Source organism: Poecilia latipinna, unplaced genomic scaffold, assembly GCF_001443285.1.
Source record: "Poecilia latipinna isolate Pla-1442-1.1 unplaced genomic scaffold, P_latipinna-1.0 Scaffold71, whole genome shotgun sequence".
NCBI lineage: Eukaryota > Metazoa > Chordata > Actinopteri > Cyprinodontiformes > Poeciliidae > Poecilia > Poecilia latipinna.
The window spans coordinates 268,215-286,482 of record NW_015112687.1 but is presented as its reverse complement, the minus strand read 5'-3'; the positions used below and the strand labels follow the sequence as shown (position 1 = coordinate 286,482).

Sequence of the window (18,268 nt, the reverse complement as noted above, 5' to 3'; positions counted from 1 at the left end):
TAAAACTCACCGATTCTTCATTCAAATCAACCAAGTTCAAAAACTTTATTGACCTAGAACCTGATTAGAATGCCAGATGATGTATCGTACAGAAAGTTGTACATAATCTTTTGCGAGATAGAAAACTTTACATTGCTGTATCATATACATTTAGTTTTCTACATCCATGAGCAGGAATGCATCCAATTTACACTTAAAGCACGGCTAACATTTGTAATTTTCTCTATACATATATCCTTCCCCAAACCAAAAAACAAAAAAACAAAAAAACAACCCAAATATATTATCAAGTTTTCTGATTTTTGTACAGTAGAGCGATAACTAAACTCACATGAAAACAGAAATTAGAATAGAGACTTCATAAAGCAGCTAGCATCAGTTTGCTTCCTTGTCTTCCGGCTCCAGAAGCCCAGTTATCGTCACGTCTTTTGTTAAAAACTTAAGAACATATAAAAATGGAAATAATTTAACCCTTCACTTTCCACAGTCTTGTTTAATTACAAATCATACCGTGTTGGACAATCAGGAGGGGGAGGTGGTGCAGTCAAATAAATTATCACAAAAGAAAAATCTCCAGTGCATTCGAAAAAAAAAAAAAAAAAACAGAACAAAAACAAGATCAAGTGCAACAACAACAAAAAAAAAAAGTCCAGGAGAAAAATAAACAAAATCTAGTGTTGTTATTATTATTATTATTATAATAAGATTATTTTACACAGCGGCAGATCTGTACAACTAGTTTCATCCGAGAGACTAACCAACGCTAATGTTAGCCGTCCGCAGTGCAGAGAGATCGTCAGCCATGTGTGAGAGAGAAATTTCAGAGTTGCTGAGTATTTTGCATGTAGCTGAAATCATTCATTCTTCATTTTTTATTTTTATTTTTTTAAACGCACAGTAAGAAGCACACGTGTTGAGATGTAGATCAGAGATATGGGTACATGTCAGTTGCTGATCAGTAGTTTTATCCAGTGGAGGCGTCGCTACACCCGGTGCAAGACATTATTGTTTTTTTAACGATGAAGCAGACGACTCCGTCTGTGAGGGTCAAGAGTGTTGGGGCGGGGCTTTCACCCTCCAACCAATCAGGTTAAAGTGTTTGTCGTACAACAGGAGGAAGAGAGGGAGAGCGGGTGAGGTGGGGGGGCCCTGAGGAGGGGCCCTGAGGAGGCGCAGCACAACCGCACATTTCTGCGGTGGGTTGGTTTGTGTAGTAGGCGGAGGGGTGGAGGAGGGCGCAGCATCACTGGGCCTCCTCCCCGGCTTCCTCCCCCACCTCCATGTCTGTTTCTGGCTCCGCACGCCTCGGCTCGGGGTCCGGCTCGGGCTCAGGCAGCTGTGCAATGTTAAAGACGAGGCCGATGCGCAGGTAGAACTTCCTGAGAACGGCCCGCAGTTCAGGGATCAGGTCAAACTGCATGATCTCACACAGGAGGGGGTAGTATCTGGATGCATGAGCCTTGAACTGAAAGACACAGAGGTCAGAGGTAATCCAACAGTATCAATGCCTCTCAAAGTTTCTCTTATTTTGCTACAAATCTTAAACATAAAGAAGGAACGCTGGTGTGCAGGTTGTGTGTGTCGAGGTTCTTCTAGGCTACTTAGCTCAAAATATCCCAACATTGAATGGATCCATGCATGCAGGGGCTTTCTTTTGTGTTGATGTTTTACAATACAATCGAGTTTGTGGCTGACAAAAGGTAAAAGTTGAACTTTTTTTAACATTTTGAATGCGGTTGTTGATCTTGTTAATGCAACGTTATCATTAAAAGTCTCGCTTCATTTAAATCCGGGGCGTGTTTTGGTCTCCTACCCTTTCGTCGCTGATCTTCAGCACCTTGGTGAGGAAGAGCAGCAGCAGGTTGGTCCAGGCCTCTCTGTGGCTTTCCGAGGTCAGAGCCAGGAAGTACGCCACCGCCTCGCTGCAAACGCTGAGCGAAACGGAAACATTTCACAGACATCAACACAACAGGGAACTACTAGGATGATAATGATGATGACGATAAAGGCTCTTCATTGAAGCTGCTCACTGAGTCGTCTATTAAACCTTGAGGAGAACCTGGACTTTCTCCTGCTCCAGTTTCCATCAGGTGACTGAATCTCCACATCCTCCTCCAGCTCTGCACCCCGAACTGATCCAACTCACACACTCAGCCACCCTTTACGCCAATTCCCCCTATCTGGTATCATCTTCGTCTCTCTCAAAGTTAATCAGTGAAGTGGGAGAGATAAGCCAGTGTTCTGCTTTGGATCACCATCAATATCGGCATCAAAACAGGAGGATGAGTCAGAACAGAAAGACGAACAGGATGAAGGCTCTGAGTGGCGCTGATGCAATCACAGAAGTGCTGATCACAAGCAGCATTCTGGTTCCTCTGGATCTATAAAGCTTTTCTTTATGGGAACAGTGAAGCAGAGCTCCTGCTGGCTGTTTTTTTTTTTTTTTACACTTTTCTACCTAATCTGGAGTAGCAGGCAACATCAAACACACATTTTAACCAGCAGGACAGATTTCACCTCACACAGCAGAGCAGAAAAACACCAGGGATTGAAAGAACGACCTCAGATTTTACAACATTGCAACTAAAATGTGACTTAAAAACACTGGAGCTGGAACTTATTTTACAAAAGTGACAAACCAACTAGAAAAAATTCAAAGAAGCTTTTTTTAAGAGGAGCTAAAACACAAGTAAATAAAATGATAATTTTTCATATAATGGAGGAGAAGCGTCCTGTTGTCCTCAAATGAGCAGCACTGGGGCTGCAGCTGTTAATTATTTAGTTATTCTGACAATTAATTGAAAAATCAGATTTAAAAAATGTCTCATTCTGCATCTTTACCATTTAACCACTTGAGCTTATTTTATACAACTTTAGAAACACACACTTGCTCATTTGTGCAAAGGATGCAGGAATATACTTTGAGATTTATAATGTGTGAAGCTCAAGCCTTTCTGATCAACGTAGCGACATTATGAATGGCTGCTAATTAAATAGTTAAAGGAGCTGGTTTTTTCTTTTTTAAACAAGGTGAAGCTAAAGCAAAGTTACTAGATGAGTTGTGTGGATCATATTTACAGACAAAGGAGGTTTGGTTATTTTAAATGCAAAATGTGTATTTTTTTTGTACAGGTTTGGCTCAGTTGTTGTCGCATGTTGCTCTTACAGCAAATGGCCTTTTTTGACTCCAAGCTGTAGTAAACGATTAATCAATTTCTAAATTAGTTGATGATTATTTTAACATTATGATGAATCCTTTCCATGCTAAACCGAGTGTGGTAAATGCTCAGCAGATGAAGGCGTCCCTCACTTGAGCAGCCGCCTCTGGACCTCCTCCCAGGCGTCCTGTCGGCTCTCGTCCGTGTACATGCGGAACAGGATGCGCAGCCCACACGCCAGGCTGCTGGTCTCCTGCTTCAACAGGTTGGGCTTCGACTTGCCTTTGAAACCTCCAAAAACGCACACAGGAAAAACCCGTTAAGAGATCCGCAGTGCCGGCCTCGAGTCCCCCGACGCAGCCTCCGTTCTCCTACCTGCTTTCCACAGCAGCGTTCTCTGCTCGTTGTTGGAGTTGAAAGCCTTGGCGAAGCGATGCGACTCCAGCAGGCAGTCCAGCAGCTTGAAGAGCTGCTCCGAGGTCAGATAGCGGAACATCCCCTGGTCCTGCGTCTCCACTTGGACGTCCGCGGCACACCCGGCGTCCCGCTTCAAATTAAATAAAGGTTTATAGAGCTACTCGCTAATATTTCCACCATGGCTGTAGCTCGTCGTCGTGCGGGTCACTCAAACTTTATACCTGAGCAGCTGCAAAGTTTTCCGCGTCCTCCTTCTTACTGGTGGCGGGGAAAAACACGATGTTATCGATGGTCTGGATCAGCTCCAGCTGCACGACGCACTTTATGAGCAGGGCGGAGAACAAGCGCTGCTCCTGGATCTCTGCAGGACGCAACAGGAAACGTTCGTCAGAAAACAAATTGATGGGAAACGAAACGCAGAGAGAGGGATTAGTATTCGTGGAAAATGGCCGACTCACTCGTTGAGGTCCTGCTTCTCGAGCCGTCCTCGAAGACGCCCGACGCCGAGCTGTGCTGACTCTGCCGGCGGCTCTCCATGGCGGTGGCCCTGTCGCCGCTGCTGATGGAGTGCTGGTCGTCAGAGCGGGACTGAATGTCCACAGACTTCTGGGATATGGAGTCCTGAAATCAAAGCAGATTTTAGCTACCGCTATCCAACAAATATAAATAAGCCTAAAATAGGAGGAGGATCAGAAAAGAACGACATCTGCATGTCCTGGATAAACCGTACAAAAGATTTCCTCACCAGCTGTTTGTCAGTCAGGCTGTGTGTTGCGAAGTGCTCTCCTTCTGCTCCTGCCGGTCGCCACGTCAACAACCTTTGAAACCAGAGAAAATTGATAGAAGAAATCACATCAGTTTTTTTGGTGAAAATGTCAAAACTGTCGATAGGAAAAAAACAAGGTTAAAACCGCTTTTGTTACAAAAAATACGGATTTAGCTTTTGGTGTATTTTTGGTGCATTTGCAAGCAGAATATCTCAGCACCTATTATGTTATGTACTGTACATCAGAATAGCCTGTTTCTTCTAAGGTGATAAAAAAAGGAAGTAAAAACGACAGGAAGAAAAAACAAACAAAAAAGAAAAAGAAAAAACCAAATACAGAAAATAAAAGAAAAGAAAATCCAAAAAGAAAGAAATTTAGATACTACATTTTCTTCTTCCGTACTTATCCAGACCTGGGAAATCATGAAAAAGTTATTCTATTATACTAAACACCACTAGTTTTTAGCACTGAGCTTGATTTTGTTCTACAAACTAATTTTCAAGCATCAAACTGCCCGTTTGAGCAGCTTCACTTCAAATCCGGGTCCCACAGAGTTTTCCTGCTGAGGAGGACGGCGCGTCGGCTTACGCGTGGGGGATGGTGGTCTTGAAGATGTCCAGCATGCAGTTGCACGTCTTGTCCCAGGTCTCGGCGGAGAACTTCTCCCCGTTGAGGATGACCACGTTCTCTAGGCAGTTGGTGCCCGAACGGGCCAGCTGCTCGTTGTCTGCAGGCGAAGAGGCAGAGACGCAGGAAGCGGATTTTATTATTGTTTAGTTTATGATAATCACGATGTGGACTAATTTTGTTTGGAGTACAGGTTCATAAAATAAACAGTTTGAACATTTCCGTAAAAATCATCCGTTTTTGTTTTAATCTGGTGAAAACGCGAACGCAGCCTGCTCACCTTGCTGCACACACCAGTAGAGCTGAGCCAGGATGTCATCCAACAGGAGGCCGTTGAGGGACTCAAAGTATTGGGTGAAAACGTCACAGATGGCGTAAAGTGCATGGTTGCATGTAGTGGTCATCCACTCTGCTTTCTGAAGGTTTTCACAACAAAAGCCTCGTCAGTGAGCGTGCTTCATACACACACACACACGCACAAACTAAAACAAAGAAGCTTCGGGAAGAAAAGACTCGCCCGTTACCTCGGTCTGCTGCTCCGGTAGCTTCATGTTGTCGAAGATCCTGAAGACGATTCTGAACAGGTCCTGCCACCAGTGTTTCTCGAAGGTATGCCCATAGGTCTTCATCACTTCGAACATCACCGTGAGGCCCCTGCAAGAAGCAACGCAAACACACTCGTTAAACAACGCAGGTCTAAAAACACATACGCAAGTTCTTTCTCTTGTTTTACATCAATTACAAACAGTTTTGCATTTAAAATAGCAACAGCTTTGTGGTTGTAATGTGACAAAATGTGGAAAAGTCAAAGCGACGAGGCCTGCGATCGGAGGGTTAATCCCGCCTACCTGGTCCTGACATCCAGTTTGCACCTGTTGATGATGCAGGAGAGCTCAAACAGGATGGGGAACCAGCCTCTCACCCACACCCGGTCCTCGGGGGCTACATTCATGTCGTCACTGGTGTAGTCTTTGAAGGCCTGCCGGGGGGATGAGGGAAACGACGAGTTCAAAATGAATCCTCGTGTTTTTATGTTTATTTTTTACAGGTAGGATTCAGACTTCATCCGGCCGACGTTGACCTGCGGTCTCTCCGAGACGTATTTGGCGCAGTGGCGGATGAGGCGGATCGCTTCCATGCTGGTGTCTGGGAACGAGGCGTTGCAGGCGAACTCCGAGAGACACTTGACGGCGTCCTGGAAGGAGTCGATGGTGGCTGCAAAGTGCTTCTCGAATACATTCGCTGAGGGAGATGTAAACAGCGAGCACACGAGCGGAGGAGAAGAGAAGTCAATAAAAACAGACTTTGATTTAATGTGCAATCAGATCTTCTGACCAGCTGGCAGATTTGTTCGTAAGGTGCTAAAGGCTCGTCTCTGACGATGTGATTACGTATAAACTGAACTCTTTTGAAAGTATACATAATTTATTCTATGTAAATATTACAAACGTGCATAAAGGATTCAAGACCTGTTGTTATTTTTCATTAAATCAAACAGGAAATGTTTTTAATTAGGGTGTCTGTAGACAAAGCCTCTCCCATTGAGGGATTGAATATTCATAAAATTAGCACGTTTAAAAATATATATAGATGTAATTATTTAAATATATCGTTAAATATCTGATTGAAATAATATTTGTTCATATACAAAAGAATATGAGGAAACATGAATTCTTTTGGACGTGAATAGAAGTAGTTATTTTGTTTCTACCTTTCTACTAAAGCTGCTCAAACATCAGCTAACGCCGCTACAGTCAAAACTAATTGGTTCCAAGATGACTTCCTGTTCAATTTAACCAATCAAATACACACAGCAGCTACAAAATAAGTTGATCCTGAAATGGATATAAGCATCTTTAACATATGATGTCATAAAGCTTGAGTTGCCATTTCTGCCGCATGGCTGAAGGGACGACATGAAACGAGTTTGGACACAGGAGTGTTGGACTCACTGACGATGTGGCCGGTGGTCTGGAAGGCCAGCTCCACGATGCTCTCGTCCTGGTCGGACGCCGCCAGGTGGAACACCGAGAAGATGTTCTTCCAGCCTGAACGGATGTTGGCAGCCTGGGAGTTCACCATCTGAGCTATGCAGCGCACCACCATGTCTCTGATGGTGGGAGACCTGCAAGATCAGATAGAGGGGGGGGATGGCATGTGAATGTGTCAAATCAACTGAAATGATGATAATTTGTCTGTTTATTCATGCAGATTAGCTGAAAAAGCACTTGATAAAATCCCCAGGCTCATTTTAAGGTAAAGTGGTTATTACAGCTTGAGCTCAGCTGGTTTGTTGCAGCAACTGTTGCCATAGTGACAAGCAATTGTAGCTGCTCAGAGAGCATGAATGGGAGGAAATCTCTGCCTCTTGTAACCATCTCTCTGTCTCACACACACACACACACACACACACACACACACACACACACACACACACACACACACACACACACACACACACACACACACACGACTCTAATGGACTCCACGCTCTGCCCGGTTTACATGGCCGCCAGCCGTCTCCTCCCCGCTGCCCTCTGTGAGCGGATTCTTGTTTAAACTCCTGGTTCTTGTCAGAAATGTGTTGCAGTGATACAGGCTTTAGCTTGTCACATGCTGCATGCACGCTGCTTCAAAATCACCAGCTAAATAAATCTGTCTGGTTTGTACTTAAAAACCATCTCAAACCAAACAGAAGGGGGGAAAAAAAAGAGCCTTTCATATGAATTCAGTGGAGAAGTAATGCAAGAAGACTGAAATGGGTCAGCTGAAATGTTGACAGGAGTCAGAGTGAAAAAAAACAAATCCACTCATAGCTTCAGGGAGGAAAAGACAGGAAGAGGCTCAGAGCCGGTGGCTCTGGGTTCGTACCTGTTCTTCTTCATGATGTGCTCGAACGGCCTCAGAAAGTCCTTCTGGAAGCGGAAGTTAGCCAGCTCCCCTTTCTCCAGGAACTTCATGGACAGCTGCCTGAGAGAATCGACGGCAAAAATCGCTACATCTTCGTTGGGATTGCAGCCAACCTGCAGCAGAGAAAAACAACATTTCTCGAATTCGGCATTTTCTGTTTGATGAACCATCAGAGCAAACTGGGGGAAAGAAGAGAAGCTGTTCAACATAAAATATTTAGAACAGAAGATGATTATTTAAAAGAAAGAGCAACTGAATCAGGCAAAATAAAAGCGTCTAAATTGGGTGAGCAGATAAAATAAAATGTTTATCGCTATTTCAATAGGAAAAAATAAATATATTTATGTTCTTTAATCTTAAATCAAACAACCAAAGCAGGTATATATACCTGTATATAGAAATTTGAGTTTAAGGCATTGGATACGTCTACTTTATTCGCTGAAAAAAAATCCAATCAAATCTACACTTTATATTTTAGAAAATAATACATTTTAAAAATTGATGACAAAATAGATAATAAAAACAAAAATTATGATGGTTATTTTTCTACAGAAGCACTTTACTGCCAGAGCTTGGCAATAAATTCAGGAGCAGTATCTTGTTTAAACAAAAAAAATCTTTCCTTTTAGTAATATTTATCTCATTAAAACCAAAAACACCTCTTGGGAAACCAACACAAGAACAAAAGGAAGGAAACAAGGAGAGATGGAGGAATAGAAAGAGAACCTGACGGGGTCGATCCGTTTCGCACACCCACCTTATTGAAGTGGTCTCCGATCACCTCCCAGATCCTGGACCACTGCAGCCTGATGCGGCCCATGTTGTAGTAGGAGATCTCCACGATCTTTTGCAGGCTGAACATGCGTGGATGTGTGGGCGAGGCCAGCTCATCCATGGACACAGCACACAGCCAGCGCACGAAATCCACTGACAGACACAAATCACCCCAGTGAGGGGGAAAAAAAAAAAAGAGTGATTTGAACAGGAAGACGAGTTGCACTGACACAGGAAATGCAGGAAATGCAGCAGTCCTTGACGCACAGAGAACGGCTTGACTCACCTATTGCGTTACCGTCCAGTCTGGTGGAGCCTGTGAAGATCCTGAAAACATTGGAGAATAAAATGTGAAGCGGTGCGTCTACGTAAGTGCACAGGAGGAGACCTGGAGGTAAATGAGTGCAGAAATGACAGATCCACACCTGTCCACAGCCACTACCACGCTCTGGGAGCTCGTCTCTCCAATGGACTCCTGAATGCTGGCGATCTGCTTACGGTCCACTGTTCCCCCGACTACAGAGAGAACCACATGGGAGTAGTTCTGCTGTCAGATCTTTAGTAGTAGTAGTAGTATTCTGTTTGCGACGGACTGAAGCGTTTCTACTGACCGAGACCCAGGTACTCGTCGTTGTTCTGCTCCTTGGTGCTGGTGATGAAGCCCTCCTTCCCCCGCACCGTCCCTGAGATGTAGCGCGCCTTCACCCCCGTGCCAATCAGCTGAGCCAGCTCCAGCTGACTGATGCACTTCATGATCTGAGAAGGAGGGGGAAAAAAATGGTCATGAAATCCCCAAGGAAGGAAAAAACCAACTACTGCGCACTGCTAGACCAATCACACCTCTTACAGACACAAACTCCAATGTATTTTATTGGATAGAACAACACAAAGTATTGGATAATTGCAAAGTGTATTAAAGGTTCAGAATGGTCACCTTCACTGCACGTTCTCCCTTCTCTCTCTCTTTACCCATTTCCTGTCTAAATACAGCAAATAAATGCCACTAGTGCCAAAAAGAAAAAAATCATAAAAAACAGACTATGATGCTAATTTTTGCAATTATGACTCATGTCATGTTTGATGACTGATCAATAAAGAACATGTATGAATAGACGATGGTGGAACGTAGCCTGCTGGACGGTTCTGAAAGCTCTCACCTCATGCCAGGAGTTGCCCAGGTAGTTGCCGTCCGTGTGTGCCACGGTGATCAGGGTCTTGATGGTGTCGATGTTCTTCTGCTTCATTTCTGCGATGCCGGAGCTGGCCGTCAGCAGGGTGAACCTGGCCAGAGCCTGAACGTAAGCGTCCCTCTCCAGCTGTTCAGAAACAAAAACGACGTTTTTTGTGACAATTTTTGTGCGTTCTGGTCGTTTAAATACAAGACGTTTACCTAAAATTCCAGAGAGCCATCAAACTAAACAAGATCTTTAATATTTTATATAGAACACATTTAATACTGAGACCAATTATTTTGATGATCACAGCTAGCAACTAAAAGAACAACCAAAATCCAGTTTTTCAGCAAACAATGCATTACATAACACCAATGAAAATAATATAGAAATGTTATGCAGATAATCAGAAGGTCATTGCTAAATAACAAAGCTGGCAGAAAATTGAGCGAAAAGAAAAAAAATGCAAGACAAAGAGCAAAAAAGTTACAATTACAAGTTTTATTCTGGAAACTAAAAACATCAATATGAATAGAAATAAGAATTGAAATATATATTAGTGTTACAAACTGATGTATGACTGTTTTGGATTTGAATTCCTGAAATAAATAAAAAAACTTTTTGTAATGATTCATTATGATGAATCTTAATTCTGGATTAAAGAGAGCTTTGATGGGATTATAAGCCGTGAAATTATTCCGATTAAATTTGTTTGTGTGCGTTTCGACATTAAAGCAAAAATAAATACATTAAAAATTGCTATCTAGCAAACGGAAGATGAAGGTTATAATATAATGAAACTCAAAATATAAAAAAAGGTAACTTTTATTAAAAACAAAAAGGTTAGAAACTCAAAGATGTTTCCAAACCCAATTTATGCAGATTTGAAATGTGATCAGATCCAGTTCTATAAATATTCTGCGTGAGAAGCCTGTGTTGCAGTGATCCAGGGTGCCGTACCTGTATGGAAAAGATGCACGCTATCCTGATGGCGCAGCGAATTCCTTCGAGACACAGCGAGGCCACTTCAGTGTCGTCACAGTCCTGCAGGCCGACGCTGAAGGCAGCCAGGAAGGGCGTCCACGCCAGCTGAGAAGCGTCACACACAGATGAGGCTTTAGCCGTCTGTACCCCCCCACGGGGTGCGTGGAATCTCAGGTGAAATACCTTGAACATGGGCCGGACGTGCTCCAGATGCGTGGCGCTGGTGAACGGGGCCTGGACGTGGCTGACGGCCTCCATCAGAGCTTTGGCCGTCTTGGCCATCTGCTCCATTTCCACGTTGTAGAGCAGACGCCTCTGCTTCTCGCTGGCCACGCCTGTCAATCCAGATTCAGACATCAATTCCACCCAGATCAGCGGCGAATAGCGCGTCGATCGTCGTCGATACGACGGGCAGACTCACTTTGCTTGCTGGACTTCATGGTGAGCTCTTTCGTTTCCTTCATGGCGATCTTCTTCCCTGCGATCTCATCGTATATGGCTGAGAGATACTCCTCAGGCAGGTCCTTGCTGTCATTGATGCCGCGGTTCATCTTGATGTACTGCTCTTTTGTCATTTTATTCTTCACCTTTGCAGATTACAGCAATAAAATAAGGTCAAGACTGGCTTTTGCTCGGCACGCTTCACTGATATTTAAAGGGACATTTCTTGTCTAAACACCAAAACCCCGCAGCTTCCTTGAGGTGGACGTCTTACCTGCGGGCTGTGGAGGTCTGTTGTCAACATGATGATCGAGTAGGCGAGAACATATGCTGTGTCTGCACTGGCAAAGAGAGTTTGTCTGGAGCAATAAAAACAAAACGAGAACAACGGGTGAGCAGGATAAACGACCCGCAAAAACTAACCACATCCTTGATCTCCTCTGGTTTCCTTTCTGTTTTGTAAAAAAAATAAAATAAAATAAGCAAATTAAACTCACCCCTGATTGCATTCCAGGTATCTTGCTGCAAATTTCTCCATGAGCCGGTCGATTTTCTGGGCCTCGCCGGGGAGCCGGAAGCCCTCCAGGAACATCCTTAGAGCGGAAACAAAGTCTTTGCCCTGGAAGTCCATTTGATCCACGTAGGCGTACATGACCTCTTTATTGAAACGGTCGTTATCGCCGAGGAATTCACCCACCTGAGTCTGAACAGAGCAACGACACAGAGGTCAGGCTGCACTTCGCATTACTGATCTATACGCCTGCACGTTTACACACAGTGCTCAGGTCTGTGACCCTGCAGAGTGAAACACAAGCTGGCTTAATGATTAGCAAAGAGTAGCAAATCAGGGCGGATTGTTTTTATCTGACGCTGTAATTAATGCAGTTATTAATGCTGCACTAATTTGCTCATCATGGTGCCAAACAATTAAAAAATTAGTTCAATTACAGTGATTATGTTATACATGTCACAATTTAATTACATCTATTTTAATCAAAGTTTATACATTAAATTTTTTTCTTAGGTTTTTTAAGTGGAAATGGTAAATGGACTGAACTTATATAGCGCTTTATCTGATCATTTTTGACCACTCAAAGTGCTTTACACTACCAAATTGCCTATGCAGCTTGGTAGGCAATTTGGTGTTGAGTGGCTTGCCCAGGGGCACATTGACATGTGGCAGGAGGAAGCTGGAATTGAACCTACAACCTTCTGATTGCAAGACGACTACTCTATCCATAGAGCCACAGTCGCCCCATTGTTTTACCTACTGTAGGCAGCATTTGATGTGAGCTTAATTGTGTTTTGTCTAGAGCAGTGGTTCTTAACCTGGGTTTGATCGAACCCCAGGGGTTCGATGAGTTGGTCTCAGTGAACTTGTGTCTTCAACTACTTCAGCAAAACTCACCGTTTTTACCAAATTCTGTAGCTTTGGTGTACTTCTAAATCTGCTCCTTAGTCGCATCTTTTCGGGCCTGCTACTGCCTCTAGTGGCGTGGGGGTGGTAACACAACTAATATAATTACATTACTCATTCAGAATACCGCAAAGTCTTTATTATTTATAACAAATTTTTCATTCTCTTAAGAATGTAGAGCTAATTAAATGATCTAAACAAGACCTTAAAGTGGTTCCAGTTTCTCTCGATGGCCAACCTGTCGAAACTGTGGAAAATGTTAAATACCTTGGGTCGTTCCAGGACAGTCAGCTCAACTTTGCTGAAAACACTGACTATATTTTGAAGAACTGTTCTCAGAGACTCTACCTTTTAAGAAGACTTAGTGATCATGGGGTGACCCAGCTAGACTCTAGTTGGGGCACCCCTATGTCTTGAATTGGGGGGAGAATCATATTTTATTTATCACTACAGAAGGGTTCAGTGAATGCGCATAAGAAACTGGTGGGTTCGGCACCTCAAAAAAGGTTAAGAACCACTGATCTAGAATCAAGACAAAGGTAACTGGAAGACTCGCAACATATTTTTATGTAATTTTAGGCAGAAACGAACAATATTCACCTGAAATGGCAATCAAGTATTTAAGTGATTACATTACCGTTACATCTTTCATTATTTATATAACTGTTGTTGAAATCTGCAGAGTACAAATTTAACTCAACATAAAATGATTATTTTATTCATGCATAAATATATACATTCATGTTATTTTATTTGACTAACTTGTAAGTTTTTACTGCACAATAAAATTGTCCTTGCATTGTTATGATCATTAACAAGATGATAATATAGCATAATAAGAAAAAAACTGACTGTCTATGTCTCGGCGGTGATTTTGAGAAATGGCCTGATTAATAAACTATTTCTGCAACAAATTGTTTCATTTTGAAAATATTCTAGTGTCTACCTTTCTTTACTTTCTACTTTTACCTAAAGCAAATTGTTTGTTTTTTTTGTTTTTTTTTACCGAGTCAAGCCTCTCCTCTTGGTGTAAGAACTGTGCAAGGTCCTCTGGGGTTGTACCCAGCATGCCTTGCTCTTGAAGGTACTGGATTCCTCTCTTTGGTTTCTTGTTGAACCTGAGGAAAACACAAACGCGTAAAGCCACACTTAGCTAAGGCTAACTCGTTCCACGTTCATCAGGATATAGAGCTGTAAATTCACTGGACTCACAGGTCAATCCCCTGTTCGATGATCTCCTTCTGCTGCTTGAGAACCTCAAACTGCTCTGGGTTGTCGGTGCCGGACATCTGTGTGCTGTAGCTACCGATGCCAGACGAGGCCGTGGAGTCCAGGGAGTTGATGCTGCCGTAGCGGTTTATGCTCTCTGTGGCCTTGGTCTCCGAGCTGTCCTGCTCTGAAGGTTTCTCCTGGCCTGAAGAGCAAAAATAAAAGGAAATAAAGTCAATGATTTAGAAAACAATAACTATTGTTTCGGGTAACACTTTATTTGAAGGGGTGTGCATAAGACTAACATGATAATAAACATGACATAACACCTGTCATGAACATAAAGTAGTCTTTATGAATGCTTATGACAGTTGTCAAGAAGTGTCATTTGGTAAATAATGACACTTTTAATGCAAAGCTGCTCTAAAAGTTGCATTAAAAGTCCATTAAAAGTGCCAAATTAGCATGATTTTGTAAATTATGATAACTTAATGCAGCATTTTGGGCTCTGGATGTTCTCTAAAACACTGCAGGCAGTGAAAAGGGGGAAGAAATGTGAGATGAAGGTCATGGTATTAATCCATGAGAGAGGAGCTCAAGGATACGCCGCCGCCGCTGCTGGAACAGGTTCACCCTGTAACCCAGGCTGGGTCCAACTGAGGCGTCCGATTACCCAACGGAAACTCTTTAAAACATTCAGGACGGCCTCGCAGACGCGCCGGCACGCCTCGATGTTCGCCACTCTTAAAAACACGGACAACACGGCAAAAGAAAAAGAGCATTGGGACGCCAGCCGTCTGTAGCAACCAGATGTGTTTTCTGTTACATATCTGAATCCTTTCAGAGCGTAAAACCATGCCGAATACAATCTGGTTTGGATGTTACTTCAGGTCTCGGCAGGTTAAGGCAGACCAAACATGGTTCTGGTTACTGCGTAACCTACGCCGCTCAAGTTATGTAACAGAATCGGATGTAGGCTTGTATCAGGTTTCAGAGTTTAGCGTGGTTTTAAAGGAATTCTCGGTTTCAAACGATTACCTTCTCTTTTCCTCAGACTGTTCTGTTCTCATTTTCTACTGGAGGAAAACTCTCACAGATCCCTGTAACATACTAAAATAATCAAAAATAATCAATACCCCAACCCTAACCCTGTCTTTGGGTCTGTGTTGTGATGTTTGATAGCCGAGTTTATCCCAGGATAGACACACTCTGAGTTATTCTGGAGTGCTGAATGTCATATTAAAAGCTGCTGACAGACTTTCATACCGAGACAGTGGAAAACTACCTAAATCACAATCACAAAGGGTTTAAATCGGAGCTATATTTTTACACACATTCTACTAAAACACTCACTACTGTTCCAGTTTTTACCTGCTCTTGCTTCGAAGTTATTCAGAAAGATGAGAGTAAAGACAAGAAACCGTTACAAGCCAGGACCTGGCATGCTGCTATAACAGGATTCAGTCTAAAATGTAAAACTTTCTAACCTCCACCAAACTGCCAGCAGGGCAAATTCAGCATGCAGGATTTTAATGTGAGCTGCTGTTTGTATACTAATGAGCTGTCGTGGGTTTTTTGGCAGAGTAATATCCTTGACAGTCAACAAAGCTGCCTCTGCTGCTTGGCTCTGACAGCTTAGCCCCAGGCTGGCCTGTGGATACTCCCAGAGGCTTAAGGGATATCTTTTCAGTCCTTTCTCAGAGTTTCAGCTTCGTCTTAGTTCGGGTTCCTCCTTCAGCTAACGACAAATCCATCCTCTGTGCGCAAGACCCAGCGGCCCGCCTCGCAGAGAGGATATGCTCCACGTGTCACAGATTGGTGCTTCATTGCAGCTCGGTGAAAGGTATTGCTCTTTTTCAGGGTCTGAACCTCCTGGATTAGCCTCTATGTGCCGAAGCATTATCTCACCGCCTGCTGTGGCTGGAACTGAGCCGACGAGAGCTCGCTTTTCCTCTACTTTCCTTCCTTCCAGTGGTCAATCCTACAGCTGACTGCGGCCATGCTGAAGGGTACAAGCCTTATCTCAAACTCCAGTTAAGACTCTGAGGGGAACTGAGGCCGATTCAGATAGATTACGGCCAAAATCTGCTTTTAACCTTCCCTGTTTTTTACAGTCTACTGCAGGAAAGGAAGCAATATGGAGGGCTCTGCTCACCCTTACATTACAGTGAGAACTGTTCAAGCCTTCATTAAGGTTATAAACAATCAAACTGCGTCCGATTCAGAACCGAATTACGTACCAACTACATATTGCACAGTTACAAGTATCAGCTCGTTTTCCCCTCCACTGTAGCCAAACCTTTAAATCCTCAGGAATTAATAGATTTGCACATCCTTTCATGCATGTATACTGCCACAAAAATACTTAATCCCTTTCACTGTGCCGATAGCTGCAGGCACAGCACACACACATCAAGCTTCAGTCACTACAGCAGGTTCTCCTCACCAGGAGGGGTTTTGGTTCCAGTGTCTGCTAAAAGTATTAAAAGTATTATGGGAGCTGAAATGCTAGTAGCACTTTGGAGCTATTGTTGAAGCAAAGTGATGGTACACAGTTTGCAACACATTTGCAATACATTGTGCGCAGTTTTCTACAGCGAACTCAGTGTGTCTTATTTGAAAGACTGTAGATCTTTAACATAGATCACACTCCCATGTCTAGCCTGTCTAGCCTGTTAGAAACAGGATTTCTGACATCATTGCATCTGCAAGCTGATAATTAAAATGATGAAACCAAACAAAAAAAAGTCACAAAATTTCCTCGTGCTTTGGGTTTCACTGCAGCCAGTATCTCATAAATGACTCACCTAGGCTGGTCTGGGAATTGGGGTTGACGTACTGGTCTTTGCTCCATTCCACCATACATTTTAGGATGGACACTAGACATTCAAGGCCTTTCTTTCTCAGAGTCAGCTCCTGGACAAGAATATAAGACACATGAAATAATCAGTAAAACTTTTCGAGCTGTCTTAGTGGGACGGTTTGGGAATAAATCATGGTTCTGCTAAAAGGCTGGAAATAGTTAATATCTTTCCTTAACGCTGTTTTGTCGCTTCATTTAGTGCAAATTATGATTAGTTGGTTCTGGAGGTTGAAGCTGAATGGCTAGTCTGAGAACGGCTAAAACCTGAAAAACCTCAGTGGGTTTTTGCACCGCAGATGTTGTTTCTGGGGAAACATGTACTGAGGATCAAAAACTTAACTCTTTCGAGTTACTAAATACCAGATAGAAAAAGTAGACGGCGTAAAAAAAAAAAATCTAGTTGTGACATTTTGGATTTCTACTTTGGTAGTTTAAACTCGGCTGCTCTGAGTTTAAACTGTTTACAAGTTCAGTTCTCGGTTTGTGTTTCACAGGGAAGTCTAAGGGCGGGGCAACGCCTCTGACCTACATTTAACATCTAAATAATTGTCAACTTCTGTGTAAATAACTTCCAAATTACAGACATGATGAAGTTTTATAGGCTCAAATAAACCATTGTGGCATTTTTGAGATTTATAGATGTCAATTTTGGTCTTGGTCCCTTCTCTAACTCGTCAGCTTCCCTCTGCAGCATCAGCTAATCTGGGATTACGATGAACAAAGAGTGTTATGAGTTAAAGGCATGATATTAACTGTGTATAACTTTATAACAGCACTTTACTTCATAAATCCTGAACTATCCAGGCACAGAATAGATGAAGAACATGAGGAAAATAAAAATTCACCTGTTGGGGCGTTGTGCCGAGTTCGTGGCCTGCGCGGCCCTGGGCTATTTTTGAGAGGTCATTGACCAAGCGCTCAAATATATTAGCAGCATTCAAGTCACAGTCGTAGTTCACATAGATGTCCACCACACTTTGGGCATCTGAAGAGGACAGAAGGGACAATTTTTTATTTTTCACAAAGCCTTAAGAAATCACAGAAACGACGTATACAGTCGTAGGCTCAAAGAATTGCTTTTGAAACCACAAAAAAATTATGATTAAAGTAGAGAGGAGAAATTATACGATTTCTCCTACTACTGTCTTTCAACAATACTTCACTTTGAAAAGTTAATTTAATTAAATATGAGGTCGATATTAGTGTAGAAACAAAACAAGAATAGAAAAAAGCAGAGCAAACCTGCACATATTCTGGTGAGTGTTTGGATGACCATCCACTTGTGGTCATAAGAGCTTGTGGACGTCTCAAGTATGTACAGGAAAATCTCTTTGAAGAACACCTGCAGAGAGAGAGTTTAATGCATTTCCAGTGAGAACCAGGCAAAAGGAGCAACTGGCAACGCCGCAACACAAAACAAGAGCAGATGACAGGAGCAGGGATCCTGGAAGCAGGAAGGCGAGTTAATTTGGCCGAGATGAAAGAAGAACAGGTGGAACTGCTCACTTCATGTCCTAAATGACTTTACT

The 18,268-nt window shown here is 42.9% G+C and overlaps 1 protein-coding gene across 3 annotated transcripts in view; it reads right to left on the bottom strand.

Moving 5' to 3' along the window:
* Nucleotides 1-23: 23 nt before the first annotated feature.
* The window catches only part of arfgef1 (ADP-ribosylation factor guanine nucleotide-exchange factor 1 (brefeldin A-inhibited)), a 52,496-nt gene continuing 34,251 nt past the window's right edge, over nucleotides 24-18,268 (bottom strand). For all 3 annotated transcript variants that reach the window (XM_015015370.1, XM_015015381.1, XM_015015390.1), the window contains 29 exons: nucleotides 17,982-18,081; nucleotides 17,585-17,724; nucleotides 16,684-16,792; nucleotides 13,880-14,081; nucleotides 13,674-13,785; nucleotides 11,748-11,953; nucleotides 11,525-11,609; nucleotides 11,231-11,396; nucleotides 10,993-11,144; nucleotides 10,786-10,914; nucleotides 9,811-9,969; nucleotides 9,265-9,409; nucleotides 9,079-9,169; nucleotides 8,940-8,980; nucleotides 8,637-8,806; nucleotides 7,841-7,992; nucleotides 6,922-7,094; nucleotides 6,051-6,211; nucleotides 5,818-5,948; nucleotides 5,494-5,623; nucleotides 5,250-5,385; nucleotides 4,931-5,069; nucleotides 4,321-4,393; nucleotides 4,034-4,196; nucleotides 3,797-3,936; nucleotides 3,534-3,705; nucleotides 3,311-3,449; nucleotides 1,814-1,931; nucleotides 24-1,465 (listed from right to left, as the gene is read on the bottom strand). In XM_015015370.1, the coding sequence (XP_014870856.1) occupies nucleotides 1,244-1,465; nucleotides 1,814-1,931; nucleotides 3,311-3,449; nucleotides 3,534-3,705; nucleotides 3,797-3,936; nucleotides 4,034-4,196; nucleotides 4,321-4,393; nucleotides 4,931-5,069; nucleotides 5,250-5,385; nucleotides 5,494-5,623; nucleotides 5,818-5,948; nucleotides 6,051-6,211; nucleotides 6,922-7,094; nucleotides 7,841-7,992; nucleotides 8,637-8,806; nucleotides 8,940-8,980; nucleotides 9,079-9,169; nucleotides 9,265-9,409; nucleotides 9,811-9,969; nucleotides 10,786-10,914; nucleotides 10,993-11,144; nucleotides 11,231-11,396; nucleotides 11,525-11,609; nucleotides 11,748-11,953; nucleotides 13,674-13,785; nucleotides 13,880-14,081; nucleotides 16,684-16,792; nucleotides 17,585-17,724; nucleotides 17,982-18,081 (4,056 nt within the window). In that variant the 3' untranslated portion in view covers nucleotides 24-1,243. The remainder of the gene's footprint in view (nucleotides 1,466-1,813; nucleotides 1,932-3,310; nucleotides 3,450-3,533; nucleotides 3,706-3,796; nucleotides 3,937-4,033; nucleotides 4,197-4,320; nucleotides 4,394-4,930; nucleotides 5,070-5,249; nucleotides 5,386-5,493; nucleotides 5,624-5,817; nucleotides 5,949-6,050; nucleotides 6,212-6,921; nucleotides 7,095-7,840; nucleotides 7,993-8,636; nucleotides 8,807-8,939; nucleotides 8,981-9,078; nucleotides 9,170-9,264; nucleotides 9,410-9,810; nucleotides 9,970-10,785; nucleotides 10,915-10,992; nucleotides 11,145-11,230; nucleotides 11,397-11,524; nucleotides 11,610-11,747; nucleotides 11,954-13,673; nucleotides 13,786-13,879; nucleotides 14,082-16,683; nucleotides 16,793-17,584; nucleotides 17,725-17,981; nucleotides 18,082-18,268) is intronic.